Source organism: Talpa europaea (assembly GCF_964194135.1).
Source record: "Talpa europaea genome assembly, chromosome: 3".
In the NCBI taxonomy this organism is placed as follows: Eukaryota; Metazoa; Chordata; class Mammalia; order Eulipotyphla; family Talpidae; genus Talpa; species Talpa europaea.
Window position 1 is genome coordinate 126,158,482 of NC_140069.1, and position 20,592 is coordinate 126,179,073.

Sequence of the window (20,592 nt, forward strand, 5' to 3'; positions counted from 1 at the left end):
AAAGAAAAAGAAAAATACCGGATGGTCTCACTCATAGCAGGAATCTAGAAAACTTAAATAAGGGACCAGGAAAAAGAATAACTATAAGAAAGTGAAAATCAAAATCAACAAAAAACTATGAACCAGAGACACTTTTAGGGGGGCGGGGGCGGGAGGGGAGGGATTGGGGTCAGAATGGGGGGGCTGCAATTGTATGGGGAATATAACAATAAAATTTATTAAAAAATAAATAAATAAAGTCTTAAACTAAAAAAAAATAAAAAGCCAATTGATTTTTGTATACTGACCTTATATCCTGGCCCCTACAAAAGCCACAGTTCTCGTAGTTCCTTCGTAGTTTTTTTTTAAAGATGTATTTATTCATGCATACAAGAACTGGGGTACAGGCCAGATGTGTGGAAGGGTGAGAGGATTCACCAGAGACAGAGCAGGGAACAGAACAGGCAGACTGAAATACACTGCTGGGGGGAGCAGATGGGCAAGACCGGAGAGGTCTGTCATGCCATGTGGGTATCTCATCGGCCAGCGGGGCTCGAATCCACACTGCAGAGGCTGTGGACAGCTCCACAGAGCTGAGCTTAACCACCTGCGCCACCAGGGGAGGCCCCCTTCGTAGATTTTTGTGGTAACGCCAATATTGCATTTCATAGTGGTTTTATCAATTTATATTCCTGCCAACAGTGCATGAGGGTTCCCTTTCATCACATCTTTCAAAATTCTTTGTTTTGGTGAGAGCCATTCTAACAGGAGTAAGATGATACTTCATTGTGTTTGTGATTTGTAGCTCCCTGATGTACCTGTTGGCCATTTGTATGTTTTCTTTGGAAAAATGGCTCTCTTAATTCCCCTGCCCAATTGAATTTAATTTTCACTAAGGATTAACTGCCAACAAAATATACTTATTGTATTAATGAAAATTTGACCATGTCTATCAAAATTACTTTTCATGACAGTCTGGTTATGAGGTCTCTACTTCTTTTCTTTTGAGGTAACATAGGCTTGTAACATCACGTGATTTGGATGCATGCCCCTCTATGACCAAGCACCACAGTCTTTCCTCATCGTCCATTGTGCCCCTTCCTCACTGTTTTTTCCCTTCCTCATCTTGTGCACTCGATTCCTCAGTCAGTTTTCAATGGCTTGTTAATTTTGTTTTATCTGACTGTTTCTCTATATTCCACATATAAGTGACACCAAATGGTATTTATCTTTCTCTTTTTTTTTTTTTTTTTTGCCTAGTATTTTCTTCTCCACTTGTATCCATGTTGCCCTTTTATGTAAGAAACTACAAAATGAGTTAGTATGTTTTAGAGAAACTCAACTTTAAGCCAACAAGAGGAATGGGGAAATAGCTCATGTTTTAAAGTTACTGATTTCCAATGATAGTCCTAAAAATTGGCTCTTCATAGAGCTATATTTTAGTCTGATTATGTGTGTATTAGTATAATGCAGCTACCAGAATTTATTTGTGAATTAATTTTTTAAAGATTTATTTATATAAGCACTGGGTACAGTCAGAAGCATGGGAGGGTGCGAGAATTCACCAGAGCCAGAGAGGGGAACAGAACAGGCAGATTGACGAAATACACTGCTGAGGGGAGGAGCGGGCACAGCAGGAGAGGTCTGTCGCGCCATGTGGGACCCTCGCAGGCCAGCCAGGGATCAAACCAGCACTGTAGAGGCTGCGGGCTGCTTCACAGCCTAGTGCTTAACGACTGCGCTACTGGGGAGGCCCTATTTGTGAGCTGATTACATCCTGAAATGCTAGAATGCCACAAAAGTTCTGGGGTATTTATTCACTAATTTTCTGAACGAAAGATGTCATTTAATACCTTATTTATTACTCATGGAGAACTCGTAGGGTGGCAAATTCCCATTTACTACTTAGAAAATTGGATCCAAAAGATTAAGTTGTTTTAGGCGAAATAGTTATGAAATGGCAGTACATAACTGAGCCACGTGGCTCTTCACCATTACCCCAGAATTACCTCCACCACTAACATTCCATATGGTGTCGACTTTCAAAATTTTTGGCTGTGATCCACAGAAAGGGTTATACTTTACATCACAACCCACTGTGTACATTCATACATCTGTATAATGGAAACAAAATCGTCACAAGCAGTGTTTACTTTTAGACTGTGATATTGTGATGTACTGGCATTTCCATTGTTTTTAAATAGTGATGCCTCAGTAAATTAATGACTTCTTAGTAGGTCTGTACTTGTATTTAGAAAGCCTCTTATCTAAAAGCCCTAATTAAACATGCTTGTAGTCTGCTTTCCAATTATTAAAAAAAGTGTACATGCTGGATTTTATGCAGATCAAAGCTGCATTGGTGATTTTTCTCTGGACCTTGAGTACACTAATGGAATCTATCTTCAGAAAAACTAAACACAAGGCCTTATCACTAAGAAATCTAATTATATATAATCTAAGCAGATGTATGAAGGAAAAACACATCATAACCACCTGAATCTAGGTACGTGTCTTTGATTCTGAGAACATTGTTTGGTTCCCAAGATTAATGTCTTCTTGTGAAAACAGAATTTGAGTGCAGCTCAAAGGAATGATTGTTTGCGCCTTAAGGCTCTTTCCTCCAGCTTCTCTTCTAACCCCATCCTTTGTCCCTTTGCTCAGTCCCCTCATCTCAATGCTTACTTCCCTGTGCATTATTACAGAACTGTATACCCCCAAGACTGGCCTTGCAGTGATGAAGTTGGGGAGAATGCTCTTAAGTGTGGAATTGTTCTTCCTGATAGACCTACTTTCCTCTGTTTTTCAAGTAGACATTTTGATCGTTAAATGTAGCATCAAACACGTGTGTGTACTTCAGTGTGAATCATTTTTACCAAGTAAAGGTTTTAGTTCTTAATTCTTAGACATGTAAATGATACTTGGTATAAAATAACTTTGGGTATTTATGGAAAGAAGGTATTTTGTTCAGTGAACATCTAATTCCTAGTTTCAGTTACACTTTGCATCAAGAGTGAATCTTTCTGTGAAGTTTGAACAAATGTTATGAAAGTTACAGAAGATACAGCTACGTTTTCATTAATTCAGTATTTTATTTGGTGTGAAAGCATCTTATTTGAGTTGTATAAGTAATTTCATTAATTTTAGAAACACTTCTGTTACCAATTTTAGTTGTGCTACTAGACTTAAATGGAAGGCATTAATGAATTTATTGAAGCATATATGCAGTTATTTTTTATAGCCACTTAGGTACAAAACTTTTGTAAGAAAGATAAACACTTTTATTGCATTATATAATTTCATATTTTACAACTCATAATGCAAATTCATAAGCATAAATAAATGTGATGCAACCAATTAGCAATGTTAAACATTAAAAGATTTTAAAATGTAAAAACTAGAATTTAACAGGCAAAATACTTAATATGGCTTTTATGGAAACTAAGGTAACTATTTAGAAGTGACTTGTTATTGCCCCATTCTAGTTATTCATGTGAACATAAAATTATGATTTCCATTTAAAATGGTACATATTTTAGCCAATGTTGTACAGATTTTGTAACATAATGCAGTTTGATTCATGGACTTTAAATATACATATGTACATATATAGTTATAGATATACAGTACACACAATTGTTTTAATACCCCTGAACATGTTGATTAAAACTATTACAAGTTTTCTATTATAAAACTACTTGAAAAGTAAGCATAACTTCTTGATTTTGAAATTCAATCCTACAGAATTGGAAAAAAAGCAACAAAATGTTGGTTTATAAATACATTCTTTACAAAAAATTGAATAGTGGTCCCGCACTCATACGTTATAATACAGTGAAAACAATTTGTTTCAAGGTATGTACATCTCGTTGGTTTTTGTGTGAAATATACAGAACTTGTTAAGAATGAGAATATTGTAGGCAGGCCTATTTGTGAGGTTTTTCTACTTCATTTTTGCGTAAGTTCCAAATCTCTTCTTTTGAGTTGTTGTTTAATTCGATTTGCCTTGTATTACTGCTGCTGCTGCTTCTTTTGGTGTTCTGGGAACACTGGGTGACTTTACTTCTAGGAACAGGAAGAAAAGATTTAACTCTTGAAATACCCAACTCAGTCTTTGATTTATTGTTGCTGCACTCGTTGGTAGTTTGTTGGCTGCTGAGAGGACTCACCTCCTGTAAGAGAAATAAGACAGTTCACATTTCACACTGCTGTCAACTTCTGTCTCTCAGTCCCAATTCTGCCTCCTTTGTGTCACTGGGCTAGCACTAGGAGTTTCTTCCTAAACACAAGTTCTCTGCAAAGTCAAACAACAGAAAGAAGTTGAATGAGTAACTTGCTATATAACCACTATTCATTAGGGCCTTCCTGATGTCACAAAAGTGCAAGATGAGCAGTCAGTGAATCTGGGATCTCCTCACCAACAAAACCTTCACCGTGAAGTCCTTGGCCTGATGAAATCACCAAATTCACCGAGTATAACCACCTATTTGTAAGTAACTCTACAAATTATAATACCTTAAGTAAGTCATAACTTTTCTGCTTTCTACTTTAAACAGGTAAACTAAAAATCAAGCTATTAGTCAATACACTTTTTTGGGTGCTTGTCCTACAGCAGAGGACATTCTTGCCCTGATAGTGCTTACTAGACTCCCATGAAACAGTGTTATGTGGCTCAAGATATTCTATCTTGAAAACTGCATGCTTTCAGGTTCCCAGAGTTTTATAACTCTATCACCTGGTCCGTGAGGAAGCGAAGGTGATCTGCCCACTGTCAAAGTGGTGAAGCTGGGACAAGTGTGCTTCCCCCTAGATAGCACAAAAATTTCTGATGCCTCTGACCTAGTTAACATTACTTTCCCTTTAAAAGACTGAAAACTAGAATTTACCAGGCAAGATAATTAATATGGCATTTTATGGAAAGTAAATGGTTGGCCTCAGTTGAAGACATCAAACAGAATATTGTCAAGTGGAATTTAGTCATGGGCTGAGTAAGGTCAATCCCAGCAAATTCACCAGCAATTAACTACCCGTCTAGTTAATTGCTAGATGGTTATTTTGCCATGGTCTTTGGACTCACTCTGCACATCCACAGGAATATCACCAAGGCCCAAAGGGAGGAAAAGGAGATATGCGGGGTGTGGTCTGCATCATAAAGGTAAGGGAGAGAGAGCATCCTCATGGCCTAAGGAAGGATATGCCCACATCACATGAAGTTCCAAGAACCCCCACAACAGCCAAAAGTGTGGTTGGGGGGTGGTGGTGGAGGCTGAATGTAGATATGTGAGGCCAAGTCCCTGGAGGTGAGACCCACACATGGAGAAGGACTTTGGCTTAGTGATGGCCACAGCAACTCAAGTCTGGGAGTGTGGGAACAGAGGCAGTGACTGCCCACACAATGTTCCTGACACTCGAGCAGCCAAGCATACAGGTTTGGAGGTTTCTTCCCAGTGCCGGGAAGAGAAAGCATACTTAGCACGTCCTACGCTTAAAGAGTTCTGTTAACCACTACACTGACTGTGTTGCTGTACACATTAAGCTCAAAGAGCACTCATTTGTCTGGAAGGCACGACTGCTAAAGTTTTAATGGTTCAACCTTGAATTGTTAAATCAGAGCAATTCACTAATCCAGCACTGAGCAGCCGGAAGCTATGAGAATACTCTAGGTGGGAAGGTAGAGGGGAGATGACATTGGGGATGGCTGTCTAATAACAGTGACAGGTGAAGCATAAGAAAGGCTTTGTGGGAAGGTGGGGTGTGAGAATAGTATATTAATGCAAAAAGTTAATTAAGTGAAAGTATTATCAGCCTTTCTGAAGATGCATTTGTAAAGAAAGGAATGTGGTAGAGAATGAGGGTGACAAAGTGGGTCTAAACTGTGGCTGCATGTGAGAATAATCAGGAGCTTTTCAAGTTCCCAGAACCTCTAGGGCACAGAGTCCAGCAGTGGGGATAAAAAGAAAAATGGATTTCATTATGCAACCCAAGGTGAGTGCTCCAGGGGAATTAGTCTGCATTACATGAGAGGAAAACATCAGTATCTGCTCTTTCTACTGCTGATTTAAATGTATTTGTATTTTTTTAATTTAGAAAGCTAATGTACCCCATTACTAAACCCAACCTGATTCCCTCCCTGTTAGGGCAGAAAGGAGTTATATTATGGCAAATGGTAATTCACTCATTCTCATCTTGTAAGGCCCCTCTTTGGCCAAAAAAGAAAATGATTTCAGCTAACCCAGAGATCTCTGACCTCTTAAGGGAGTTTCTTCCCGATAACAGAAGAAACTGGGCATTTAACCAAGAAATGCTAGTTGAGTTTCATCAAGTGGATGGAGAAGGTATGAGTCTACTATGAATCTTTCAAAGGTTGGGAAATGAGTGCTACTTTGCCCTCTGCTGGCACATTCTGAGAAAACAACTTCTAGCTGTTGAGGAAGGGTATCCCTCAGTAAGTTCAGGGGAGAGAGAAAAAGACAGCAGTTCTAATATCTACACCAAATCCCACATTTAAACAACCCTATCATTCTTTTGTAAGAGCCTTGGGCTCTTACAAAGAATAGGACCCATTTTTTCGAAGTTCCCTTTTAAAACAAAGCTGTCCCAAGCTGATCCCACTTTCAGTACTATTTTTATGGACAGTACCTTATTGTAGCAAACCCAATAGGGTCATGTGATAGAAGTTTCCATTAGTCATTTAAACAGTGGTTCCAGTCACTGCCAGTCAACATTTTTATATAAGAAAGTGGGGGCCCTTGAGGCCTCACTGGTGACGTAGGGGTTAAGTGTCAGCCCTATTACCCCCAAGGCCTGAGTTCAACTCCCAGCCAGGAAACTAATCCACATACGGTGTGGCAGCCCTTTCCTGTCTCACCACTGCTCCATCCTTGCACCTCTGGCCTCCACCCCAGTTCTTCTACACAGTACCCCTTAATGTGATTTTAAAGTTGTTGTGATAGGCACAAAAGATGCTTATGTGTTTTTGTATGTGATCATAAGCCAAATTAAAAATTCCTTTTTGGAGGTTCAAGAGTAAAAAAAAAAGTGGGGGATCCCTTCCTCTGATAGATACAAATTATGCTGAGTCAAAAGTTCAGGGATTGCTCCTAAGACATGTTCTAGCCAGAATTTGCAATAGTGACCCTAGGTCATCTCCCCTTGAATGCTCTCTAAATTGCTCTTTGTGCTTAGAAACTGTTCCCAAATGGTGGGAGGGGAGGCAGACATTGTGATAGTTAAGCCAGAAAGGTCACACTTTTCTTCAGATACCATTATATAATTTTTAATCAGAAGCTCAGCCTTGCCAACCCCCACTGTCACCCCAGCCCCCACAACACAGCTCGCGGAGTTTCACATATAACCAATCAGGACTGAAACCTAATAAAGCAGTGAGAACAGGGCAGTGGTGCTCAGGGCTGTCAAAGTATTAATCCTCATCTTATTACCTAATAGTCTTACCAAGCTCACTGCATCCCCACCCCCACCCCCCGCCCCACAGGCCTGTGGAACCACCATGGGAATGAATGAGAACAGGATGTGAACCACAAACCACATATTGAGTACTTCTGTGAAATCTGCATCCTCACAAAATGTCTGCTGGGTAAGAAAACATGTTATTGTTTCTGTTCACTCAGGAGTACCATATAGGGCTGTCTCTTGACATTTATTAACCAATCAATCATGGAAGCTATTTTGAGAGGGGGGTAAAGTCTATTGGAATCTTGGCTCTTCTATCACATTCTGATTTTAAAGGGAAGACTTACTGGAGCAAGTTAGGAAATGAAAGATAGAATGTTTTGGGCATGTAAAGGACCTTTATATATTCTCATTCCTTTGCTGAACTTAATTTTACAAAATGCTGGAAGTCGTAAATTTCCTCCAATACATTTAGCTAGATTAAATTTCATTATTTCTATTCTTATTATATACAGCAGCGGACACAACAGAGGACCTCTTCAAAATTTTAGGCATCAAGTAGGAGGGAAAGGAGTGCTTTCCCTCTGTCATTCTTTCAAACTGTTATCCCAAACAGTCATCTTTCTAACCTTGATTGATTAAATTGTTTAACTATTTTTAAACTGTAGCTAAAAGTGAGATAACTGTGTAATTCACACTGAAAGATGTGTGAAGTCAATTTCACAGCAGTCTTCCTTTATCCCATTTTTGAGGAAAGGAGTACTTACTTTTTGTGACACTGGCATTCTTGAATTATTAACAGTTGCTGAAAATGCAGGGTTGTTTCCTGAACTGTCAAACCTTCTTAAATCATCCCTGGAATCAGCAATCTATAAAATACAGAATTTATCAAGTCGTTTTCCAGTTGCAATGGGACATACTCTAGGCACAGCTTCAAAGTCACTAAAGTCAGGAACACCTCACTACATACCCTAAAATCTTGCATTATTCAGTTGGAGAACCTGAAGCCCTAATTCCACATGCAGGAGAAATAATCTCTAAGGGAAGGGGGTTTATTAAGGTCAAGAGCAGATAAACCCTATAGGGGAAGAAAAAAAAAAAAGCACTTGGCAATGGAAGAAAGGATTTAAATTTTGCAAGATCGTAGCCACTGGAAAAATAAGGTAATGATTAAGTGTTTCATTTGCAGCAAGGTCAAATAAGATAGTCCATTCTACTTTGTCTCACAGATTATGACTGCTCAAATATAATAGTTGAGTCAAGAGGCACCTGCTCCAATTGTAACTACCTTTTTACCACTCCCTTTCAAGTAAAAGGCATTTATGAAGGAAGTTTGGTGAAAGTTGCTACAGCTACTGGTGTGCCAAAACAGGTTGGACGTGATGTTAATGCTTTCTTTGAGATCTCTGGTCCCTACTTCTGTATTTTGATCTCAAATTTCAGTTTATAATTGTACAGACCAATTATTTGTAAGGACAGTTGTTGCTCTATGTATAATGATCTTACTAACAGATGATTGATAATATGAAAAGAGGCCGAAGGCAACTTAAATTGAGGTCTGTACAAATACTGCCCAAATGTGATGAATATATTTTTTGCATTAATGCAATTTTAACTTCAGGGTTTTCAGAGGAGTATGGCAAAACAAGTTGTACTAAACAGAGGTTTGAAGGCAAGGTAAGGGCTTCCTTTCCTTGTTATGAAGTGTCTGTGTTGGGTGCAGCCATTCAAAGTCCACCCATTGTACTGCTCACCTTGCTTATATCAGATTCAGATTTGCTGGAGCACATACTCTGAAGTTCCTTGACAAGGTCTGTTTCATCATCCGAACCCAGAGAGAATCTCTGATCCAAATTCAAGGTCAGTGATAGGTTGGTCTCTAAAGATCTAACACAAAGTTCAGAGCAGAGTTTTTCAAAATGAGAGCAACGATCCAATTCCCAATATAGAAATCTAGACAGTTCGCCTTTTGGGGGGTGTCAGTGTGGGGTAGGAAAAGCATGTTTAGTGTCTTATGAAGGCATTCATAAGTGTCATGTAATGTGACAACCTGTTCCCACACTGGGAGAGGCTAAACTACTAAGGCAGTAAAATTTCCGTAAGATTTTGAGAATCTTGACAAAGATACCTGCTTTGACACCTAGCACTCCAGTCTCCTTACTCTTACCTTTCCTATTTTGTCTCAAGGCTAAATAAAGCTAAGACCCTAAACACTGTGGCATAGGGAACAAATAATTTTCAAAATTGATCTGACTGACCACTTAACTGGCCAGGGTCAAGTTTTCTTTTTTACCTTAACACCTCTGTGTCCATATTCCCTTCTCTACCGAATCCTTAAATGACTGGGAAAGTGACTGGGAACAGTGGGCCTGGCGAGAAAGAGCATGTGCTGCAGCTTCCTTCTTTCTGTAGTTTTGAAAACCAGGGTCCTCTATGTTACCTGCTAAGTTCTAGGCCCCAGTCTGTAAATAGGGACAAAAGGTCCCCGTTGTAACTCAAACTGATGATGAACCCAACCAGGCTTCATACCTCAAGACTTCTAAGCTGAGACACTTCCGTGGGAGCAACACATGAAATTATCATGTCAATATTTAGTACTTTCTGTAAACCCAGGATTAAAAAGTTACTGAAAGCCTCTTTAAAAATTCATAAATGCAAGATTTCACTGCTTTTATGCAAATGTATTAAGTTATATTAACCATAAAGATCTGTCTGCTTTGGTTTCATTCCTTAGATTTCAGCTTAACATGAATCATCCCTATTGCTTTTTAAAAATAGTTGCAAAAACGAATCATGAGATGTGTGTGTGGTTTCCTACGTGTTAAATCTGAAAAGAGAACTTACTTTTGTTTTGACAGAGAGGTATTCTTGTTACAGTTCGATTGTGATATGGTCTTATTTTTCATACCTGTTTAAAGAAAAATAATTATTTTCAACAGAATGAATCATTGTCCCAGTGCAACTTAAACTCTGTATTTAAAAGAAGCAGACTTTCATTTTGTTTTTGGATTAAATCCACACTTAAGTTTTCCTCAGGGTAGCAGCTCTGGATGTAGCTTCCTGCCCGGCAATGCAGGAAGGAACCAACTCCCTCCTGTGTATTTATGACTGAAGTCACCACCCAGAGCTCAATTCTGAAGTGCTGAATTTTGCCTTTATCATGGCCCCTCTTCTCGCTAGTCAAATCTCTTTCTTTAAGCTTCAGTTTTCAAAGTGCCTCAAGAGCATTTTAATATCTGCCTTTTGAAGATGGTAATTTGTCTACTTTTGTTTGCCTTCCAACATCACTGACCCTGTAAATCAAGTTTAGTTTTTGATCTGTGGGCGCCTACAGTGCAAGTGACACTGCAAGCATACTTAATAGAAATTTAACATTTAATTGTTTGCGTTACATAGAAAATGGAAAGAGCACACAAAAGCCAAACAATAGTAATGTTTGCTATCTATACACACAAATAGGCTTGCACTGATTACATAAAATATAAGCCATTTCTGATTCCTATAAAATGTCTATTTTTATAACTACATTTTATAAGCGTTTTAAAACATTAGCTGCTTCTGAGCGAATCGTGAAATTGTTTGAATATTTCTAGCACAAATGATCTCTAAAAATGAAGTAAATTGAATTTAATATATTCTCATTAAAAGCAGATCATCAGAGAAGTCTCTAGCGTTTTCACTTTTTTACCCACACTTTTTTTTTCACTTTTTTTCCCCCTGTAAATACAGGGACTTGGGCACAATTATCCAGAAGACTGTAACTAGAAACCACTGACTTTTCTATTTTAAGTTAGGAAAGGGCTGTGTCTTCACCAAGCCTTCAATGATTTGCATGGAATGAAAATGGGTTCTAATTTTGGTGTAATTGATAATAGTGTCAAAAAACAAAAAAAATCAATCCATATATTGTTGTAATAATCCTATATCAAAAGCAATTAATTTTTTTCTCTAATAGTAACCCATGGTTCATTCTCCTAATCGGTTTAGATTTTATAAATCTGTTAAAGGCAATATAAACTATGATTGCACATAATTTTTATTAAGGTTTCCTAGAAAATAGCAAATAATTCTATGAAATAATGAAAATATTAATCATTTAGTTTTTTTTTTACTTTTTAGCATAAGGTTTTAGTTAGAGCTATGTTTATCATATTGCTATAAATTCACATTTATTCTATTCATATTGTCAATGCTATTTAACTCCAGAAAGAAGCTGATCCTAAATGTTATAAAAACTGATCCATTGGGAAATGATTGTGAAGAACCTGGATGGGTGTCTAATGACCTGCATGTCCATGAATACATGTGCCACAAGGACCCCATATTACCAGCAGGGGATCTGGAGCAAGCAGGGGTTCTGAACCTCAATTTTGTTCTCTGTAAATGGAGAGAATTCCCTTGAGTTCTTTTGCATACTCTCAAGGCTTAGGGTCTTCTGATGAGGAGTCTATGTTTAATATGAAAGTACATTAATGCACAAAAGCAACAGCAATTCTTGGAGACTTTAATAGCAACCCCATGCTAAGTTGGCCTAAATTACACAAAATGATTCGTAGGATTCTCAATGCATAAAATTGTTAATAAGCCAAAAGGAATAGGTTTAACATAATGGATAGATTGATTAGAATAAAACCTTCCTATTCCTTTTATATATGACGTTCTCCTTCTATTTCAGTAACTAGAAGGGCGGGATTTTGGCTGAATGCACAGCTCTATTCCCAATGCTTATAATAAAACCTGGCATACACCGTAGATGAAACAGAAACAAATAAAAATGAAAGGCCTTCAACTAAATAGTATAAACTGTACACATACATCTAAATATTACGTTTGGCACAGAGAGGACATATAGAAGGGCAGAAATGTGCCAAAGTGCAACTCATATAAGTTGTGACCACCACAAAAATCTAAAATGACAATCAATACCATAACTTAATTTCAGAATTCTATAGTGAAGGACTATTTTTCATATAGGGGGATCCCAAATATTTTTGGAAATGTACTTACCATATTTGTGTACTCCATGAACATGTGCACTGAAATACTCAGAATTTTGTTGAAAGATGAAAAGTACCTTTTATATTCAGAAGACAGACCCTGGATGCCAGTGTACTTGTAGGTGGCATGCCAACCCCCCTCCCTTACCTTCCTGGCTCAGGTCCGGCTTGATCCAGATAGGGGAAGAGAAACGGCCAGACTTCTTGCGAGGACTGGTGCTCACCTTCCTCCAGGCACCAGGGTCTGCTTTCTTCTTGCTACAGCTGTTGTAACTTGAAACTATGGACAGAGGGAAACTTCCTCCTTTGAACTCAACTGTATGCTGGTCTAGTTCTGAAATAAACCACATTTTGTCAAAACGAAGACATGGATCATGCAGTTTCTTAAAGTCGAGCAAAACCCAACATTTCCAATTCTCAAAGACATAGTTTCTTGCATTTTTCAAAAAAAGTCATGGGGTCTACCTAATAGCAAAGCAAGGGTTTTGTGAGTCAGCTCAAATTTTACTTGGAGATCTGCAATTTAAACATGAGCCAATCATAGAAAACCAGTTCTGGTGCAAGGTTACAAAATGGCCATTCATGTTCAGAAGATTTCTCTAGTTACAAAGAAAAGGCAGCTCACTAAAAATAAATTCAAACAGATAATACACAAGGGTGTGAATTTCCTTCCCTCCCAGGTGAATGCACATACCTGCTCTCTGGAGGGGACAGTCATGCAGAACAGCTTTATTAAGCAAGATGCTGAGCGCAGCTTTCACCACAGCCTGCTGTCCTTGGCTAGGGTGTTTTTTAACAACTGTTTGTGCGAAGCCAGACTGTCTTTTCACAGAGGCTCTGGACAATATTGCTTCTTGAACTCGGGGTGCAATGACCGCATTCCACAGCTGAGACATCCACCTGGGGGGAGAGAGGCAGATTCCCAGTTGGGACCAGGCCTTTTGCAAATCACACTTGATACTACCATGGGCAAAAAGAAGTGTTTGCATAGATGTTAACTTGTTCAGTAACTTTAGAATTTATCCAATACCAAAGGACTTTGCCTCAAATATACACTGCCTTTCAGATGAAACTGTGATCTCTTTTACTTTATCAAGTCCTTGAGAACAGAAACAATGTTTGCATATTTGCTGAATGAATGAATGCATGCATGGATAAATACATGGAAAGCAAGGTTAATTTACAGATTGTAACTTGGAAAAAAGACTTCTGGAAAGTGTGTAAGTAGCTTAACCTTATTTGCCATATTTCTGTAAGACACACAATGTATTTTAGTATATTTGAAAATGGACCATACCTTACCTCAATGGTAAATTAAATCTGCCTGCCCCATGGCAAGGGCTCAGTGTTGGCATAAGGTGGGCTCAGCTTGGCGGGGCGGGGGGCAACCACCCATTGCCTCAGTTGGACTCTTTACACTAGTAGCTTATAGCAGTGGGACTTTACCCCAAGTTTGCAGCACCCAATGCCAGTGACAATCCTTTAACAAAGACTACACTTTGTTGCAGCACTGGGAACAATTACTGTGGTTAAAGGTTGTAGAAGCAAGCTATTGAATGCTGGCAGAAATCTTTCAAATACTATTAAAACTCTCACCTCTGTATTAAGTACCTATATTGCAAGTTGCTCTGTTAATGTCTGGTGATACAAAATTCAAGGAAAAGTGAAACTAGAATAAGGAAGGTAAGTTGTAAAAATAGTATGCTACATCACCAAACACGCAGTTTAGCACCTAAAGGCGCTAAAGGGTAAAGATGATAATCAATTGTCAGTGGCATTTCTGTCTTGTTCTGGACTATCTTTTCAAGGATGTAGGGAGCAATAGGATCCTTCCGGAGCAGAGGGCAGATCTGAGTGAGATAAAGTAATGTCTCCTTCCAGGGCAAAGGATTTGCCAGTCCTTCTAGAACACTAGGGAAGCTCTAAGCTCTGCAGGTGCGATGCAGACAGGATCTCCCTGGGCATCCAACATCAAGGTGAAGCTCAGGCTGTTGTGCTGAGGGATGAAATGCTGGCCTCAGACCTGACACCCTGAACGAGCAGCAGGAAAACTTGCTAGGTTGCAAATGGGGTAAACATCTCAGGGCCTCTAGTTCATGCCCGTGATGGCTCTGTACAGGGAAGGCCAAAACTGGCTCCTAAGAATCCTGAAACTATGGCTGTAAAAAAGGATTCAATTTAATCAAATACTGAAGGGGAAAAATGGGCAAATACATAAATTCATTTCTGGCAAGAAAATGCTGTGTATGTTCTAAGAGTATACTTTTCCTTTTCTCTCAATTAACCGTTATTAAGTTGATAGTTTGGCTTACAATATAGAGCATAAATTATTGTGTACCTTGTTTTTCAAGAGGATTTCTGCCCAGGATGTCAGAAAATGCAGAATCAAATCTAAAAGCTAACCACAAAATCCTCACTAGGTTGGATGGTGAAAAATTTTTTTCCTCCTTTTAATTTCCTGATTTTCTATTTCATTAACCTTATTGAATGTATGTTCTCATAAGCTACTATAAAGGAAAAGACAGTAAGTGTGTAAGTCTAGGCAGCTTTCCAATGGAACAATGGAGTAATATGGGGGGTGAGTCAGTTGTAGGATACCTGACAAAATTTCTCATATGGGCCTTGCCGAGGAGACACCTCCCAGCAGGCCACACATGACTCTCCAACACACAGGGCGCAGCCATCCTCTGACAGGAGGTGGCCATAACGTAACCCCTTGAGCTTCCTCACTCTCAAACACCCCAAGCGGCCAATGCTCTATTTTAAATAGGCAAATAAGGAGAGATGACACTTACTTCACAGTTGCATGGGCGTGGCCTGGGACGACAGGACAGGACAGGAAATACTTTGGCCCGAGCAGTGCTTCAGGTGTGCCCAAGCGGGCCAGGCAGGCATTGAGCTGGTGCCAGACGGCCAGGGCCCAGTCGACTGTCTGGCACACGGGGTCGCAAGGAGAAGGCAGCTGACCTCTCAGCTACAGAGACAGGGGAGCGGAGCACAGGAACTAGGCTGAGAATGGTGCTAGTTTATATTTGACATTTAAATCCAGAACACAAAAATGTAGATGAATCTGATTTTAACTTCATTTTCAGAGCTATTATGTTGTTCTACAATTCCGTGTGAGTATGAGATGCAGACCCAGATCTGTAGCTTATTACACGGAACAATGGGTACAGACACAATAGAGCAGATATAGAAGAAATGTTGGGTGAATTCTTAATCAGGTCAAGGAGACATTTCCCTGTGAATATATGGTACTTCACTGGACCTTGCAAATAGATAGTGAACAAAAGTTTCTGAATTAGTGATATAAAAGGCATTTTTATAATCTTGGTAAAAATAGTAATAAATCTGTATGTGACAAGTTCACCTTGTATTCATTTTAATTTCATAGCAATGTCTTAGCTGAAATGTTAACTTCACCAAATGTATAGAAATTTGTCTGAATTGTAAAATGTGCAAATTCTAAATATTATGTAAACATACATGGTTTAGTGGGAACAGTTCTTTAGAATTTTTATAAAATCAAGCCCTTTTTTGGGCAATACAGGGGGGTTCACAAAAGGACAAAGATTTACTCACTATTAGAACTATCCCTCCCATTTTTAAAGACAGCAATTATTTAGCAATCTATTTTATAAGAAAGGAGATGCACATAAACTTTTGCTTTACAAAGTAACTAAGACCGAAGAAACCAGTGGTTGCTGGTGTGTCCTATGCCAGGGGATCTATTTTGGCCTCGAAGACAGGAGAGGTCAGTGCAAGTGGCATCTGTTATAACTTCCCCCCTGTTCAAAAAGGAATATTTCTATTTCTCCTTTTCTGATACTCTTCTAAGTAAAAATGAGATCATGTATTACAATGACTGATAGGTGAATATTTCCTACTAATGAAAGTATAATTATTTCTTATCAAATCCTTGTCCTGAAAGAGCTGTTTCCTTATATCCCTGGATGAAACTGGAAGAAATTGAATCACATGGCCATGTGCTGCTCAGGGCCCCCAAAGATTTGATCCCACTCTGCAGTTGAAGGTTTCTGATGTTTTGCAGTCCCCTTACACACTCACCCTGGAGTCCATTTTTAATAGCCTACTTGAGATGACTTGTGGTAAACAAAAAGCATTAAGAAAAGCATTACCTATTTTCCCTCTTTCTAGTCTACGTAGCACAGTCCACAGCGCTACTCTTGAACACAATGGAGAAAAGAACAGGCTTGAGGCTTGTAACTCTCCTTTCAAAATAAGGGAAATCAACCCTTTTCAAATTATGCATAGCAAAGAGCTGGAGGGAGCGTATGAGGGAAGAGCATTTTGCTTGAAATGGTGCCGCATCTACACCATACAACGGTACCTTTAAGAAGATTGGCGTGGCCCCTGCACAAGGGTGGCATATAGATTCCTGGTCTATCTCCCATTTTCCCCTTAGGTAAAGTAAAGATGTTGGGTGATTAGCGGTCAATGCAGATTCATCCTTGGTCAAAAAATGTACCATTTTTGTGAGATTGCTAATGGGGACTGTGTATGTGTGGAAACAGATGTGTGGGAAATTTGTATTTCTTCAATTTTATCATATATCTGAAACTGCTCTTTCAAAAGTGCGTAAAAAAGGGTACCTTTTGTGATGGTGTGACATGTAGAAAGATAATGAAGTGAATAAAAGTTCTCTGATTATAAAAGCTGCAGACCTGAGCACCTTCATCTCCACTTTCTTCCTACTGTTTGAGCTCACACGTTGGCTGGGCTTTGGTCAGAAGCATATTTCCCAACACCCAATGACTTTCACATCGCTTGGGATAGATTTTTCTCATTAAATTAGTAATTCGGTTACTCAATTCACCAGTGTAGACACGGGTCACTGAATTCCCAACGCCATTTCCAGCACTTCCCCCCCTCACCCAGCAGACATAGAATTTTGTTCAGGTACTTGGTGGAGAACTATGATCTTGGAAAGGAGCTTTGCTCACATGAAACCAGTTCTGGCTAATGAAACACTAAGGGGAAGTCTTATGTTGCTGGGAGTTTCAGAAAAAGATGCTTTCCTTCCTGTAAGGAAACTAAGGAAGCCAAAGTGCTCTCTCGCCAAGGCGCCCACCCTCCTTCGGGCCCTTTGAACATGTTTGTGTAAGAGAGGGGGTGCTCATGTCCTGCAATCTTTAAGGGAGTTCAAGAGACTTCCCCCCAAATCCAGGGGTCTGACATCAGAAAGATGCTGACCAAAGGTCAGCAACACCCACCAGAGACATCTGGTCATAAGGGCGGGGACTTCTCTTGGTGAAGCACTGGCATTTGGGTACTATTTGCTGCTTGAAAATACTGTGCTGATACAACAAAGATAGTGTCCTCCAAACGTGGCCCTTAGTATGGGATTAAGTAATAAAATCTTGCTAAATTGAGTTGTTATTTTAAATCCAAACTGACACTCAGCTCCTGGCCCCATTCAAGAATATTAAATTAAGTAGTGATTGGCTATTTTGATGAGCACTAAATGAATTTTGGTATTTGGGAGACGACAGAAAAACCACTAAAAGATGATTCCTCTTGAAAATGTGTCAAAATAGAGAATTCCATGCTTTCATGTGACTATTTATACTTAATACCACCTAGGCTAACAGTTGTATGTACAACTACCTTGAGTGGCTGGATGATGTTGTAATAAGGCAGCAAAGTCTTTTTTTCTTAAGAGTGCTCAATTTTCTAATCTAGCTTTCTATAGTACTTAGCACTTGGGGAGACTCCACAAAACCAGTTCAAAATAGTAAAACCTATGGTCTAAAAGCAATTAGAGGTTTTATGTGCATTGTTTTACTTAGCCCTTGAATATGCAAAAATGTTTCTTGCCCGAGGCCATGGGGTGAAGGGTCGAATTTTGCCCAGAGCTGATACTACAGTGCCCTCTCCTGGCAGCAGGCCGCAGCTGCAGCAGGTTACCTTATTCACGACCTGCCTCCGTAGGAAACGCTGCAGTAATCCGCGCATGGGCTCGCCGTCCCAGCGCAGCTGGACCCAGCGGAAATGCTGCTGCACCAGCAGGTCGGAGCCCTGCAGACAGGCCTTGGCGATGGTTCCCATCAGAAAGCAGTTCTCGTGAAAGTAATAACATTCGGATGTTCCATTTCCTAAGACAAACAAAAGCACACCATATTAGGGGACAATGGCAAAATGATGGGAGAAGCCTAACTCATACTCTGGGGAACAGCGAGATTAGTCTGCGCTCACAAGCATGCTTCTCAGCACGCGTTCTCCTCTATTTTTACCTTTTTGAAAAATATAGGGGCTCTCAGTGCTGCGATTTTCCAGAGGTGCCAGAAAGTCTCCCAGTAACTCAGACAATGAAGATTTTTCCAAATTCTCTAAGATGACGATGATTTTCTTGTTGACAGGAGACTGTTTCACTGGGATCAGACAGGCTGTGGCATAAAGGAAACCCAGTGATTAAAGCTTTTGCAAAGACCTGTACAAATTGGCAAAAACAAAAATGTCTGAAGATGTATTAGTAAAGGTGAGACACAATGGGAAAGCTCTAAAGTCCCCGGGGCACTCGACACTCTGGTGAATGGTTTGGCATTATTTCATACAGCTGCAGACACACACATGACAACCCATCACTGTAACGGCTCCCCAGTGGAGTAAACCCCAGTGTCTACCAGTGATGGCGAGGGTAGTCTGTTCACATACTCGGTATGAAAGTGAACAAATTCCAACTGCAAGCAGCACCATGGGGACTCATAGCACACTAAGAAGCAAATCACAAAGCAATATACTATTTTCCCGTTCAGTTCAAAAGCAGCAACACTAGATGTGTAACTTAGGGACACACACATAGATAGTAAAACCACAAAATAAAGCTAAAACAATTATCACAAAAGATAGACATGTGGTTACCTCCAGAAAGGGGGAGGGACTCATGGGTACCTTCTGGAAACAGAATATTCTATTGTTTTTCTTGGTCAGTGATTATATGGTTATTCTGTTTACAATTATTCTCCAATCTGTATATGTAGGCAATATTTTCATGGGTGTATTTTTCATAATACAAAAGGTCAAAAACCCTTAAATTACCTTGGACTAAAGTTTCAGAAACAGCAGTAAGGAAGGATCAGAATCTAGGACTTCATCTTATTTTACTGGTGCTCTCAGGAAAGAGGGAACTGAACTGCCTAATCCACAATGGAAGATGGAGAGTGAATGGGAGACGATTATAGGAAGGAAATGAGTCAGCCACAGACAAAAAGTGGTAGATCCAGAGTGTCAGGTTGGGAGTGACAAAGTCCAAACTCTGGGAATAGTGGACATCTTAAAGGAGGGAAATAGGACGAAGGCCTGCTTTGAGCTGTCACTCTGATGAAGAACTGACAGGAGAAAGGTAACAGAAGAACATTCCTACAAGCTCTTATTACTGAGGGGAAGGCGAGAGGTAACAGGCCCCTCATCAGAGCCAGCACAGAACAGGAAGGTGTTTGGAGAGAGCAGCAGGACTCGGTGGGGTGGCCGGCGGTACTGAGAGGGAAGGACAGGAACCATCGCAGACAACTAAAGAAGTTTAAATATAATGAACATGGCACAACTTTAGTTCAATCTAGATTCTTTTATACTCTTTAAGGTGACCCCAAGTACATGGTCACCCCTTTGGGCGTGGAAAGCTGTGCATCCTTTATAATGCCCCCTTAGAACACGGCTCTGCAGGGACGGTGCTGAGAGTGCAGATGAGAAGCAAGGAGCGAACCTTCTAAGAGCCTCCATTATGACAGTGCTCTGTGACCACATTCTCCTATCATTATTACAACTCTACTGCAAAAAGAAAGTTCACTCAGGAATTTAAAGCATCACTTTAAAGTTCTGGCCTGGGCCTCCCCTGGTGGCGCAGCGGTTGAGCGCTGGGCCTTGCTAGCGTTAAGTGCCATGTCATTCTTTTTATAGTTGTTTTTGTTATTTTTAAATGACTTTCTTTTCTTGACTGGTTACACTGAGTCTCCATATACATTTTAGAGTCTTAAAGAGAAACACTTAACATAGCTTTGCTGCTCTTCCCTCTTATATTTTTTGCTCATCCACTTCTTTTATTCATACTCTGAGATCTAGGAAGCAGATTCAAAGGAATTCAACACTGACTCATGGGAGATGAGACAAATGGAGGAATCCACACTAACGCTCAGGTTGCTCACTTGGACAAGTGTATTCAAGGTCTTAGGATCTTCATTTGACTCTGTTG

General features: G+C 39.7%; 1 protein-coding gene across 3 annotated transcripts in view; it reads right to left on the reverse strand.

Moving 5' to 3' along the window:
- Window positions 1-3,902: 3,902 nt before the first annotated feature.
- The window catches only part of CTTNBP2 (cortactin binding protein 2), a gene marked incomplete at both ends in the record, with an annotated part of 130,587 nt that continues 113,897 nt past the window's right edge, over window positions 3,903-20,592 (reverse strand). For all 3 annotated transcript variants that reach the window (XM_084230951.1, XM_084230950.1, XM_084230949.1), the window contains 9 exons: window positions 3,903-4,148; window positions 8,154-8,255; window positions 9,141-9,273; window positions 10,231-10,294; window positions 12,532-12,717; window positions 13,078-13,283; window positions 15,179-15,357; window positions 18,312-18,499; window positions 18,638-18,790. In XM_084230951.1, coding sequence (XP_084087077.1) covers window positions 3,903-4,148; window positions 8,154-8,255; window positions 9,141-9,273; window positions 10,231-10,294; window positions 12,532-12,717; window positions 13,078-13,283; window positions 15,179-15,357; window positions 18,312-18,499; window positions 18,638-18,790 — 1,457 coding nt within the window. The remainder of the gene's footprint in view (window positions 4,149-8,153; window positions 8,256-9,140; window positions 9,274-10,230; window positions 10,295-12,531; window positions 12,718-13,077; window positions 13,284-15,178; window positions 15,358-18,311; window positions 18,500-18,637; window positions 18,791-20,592) is intronic.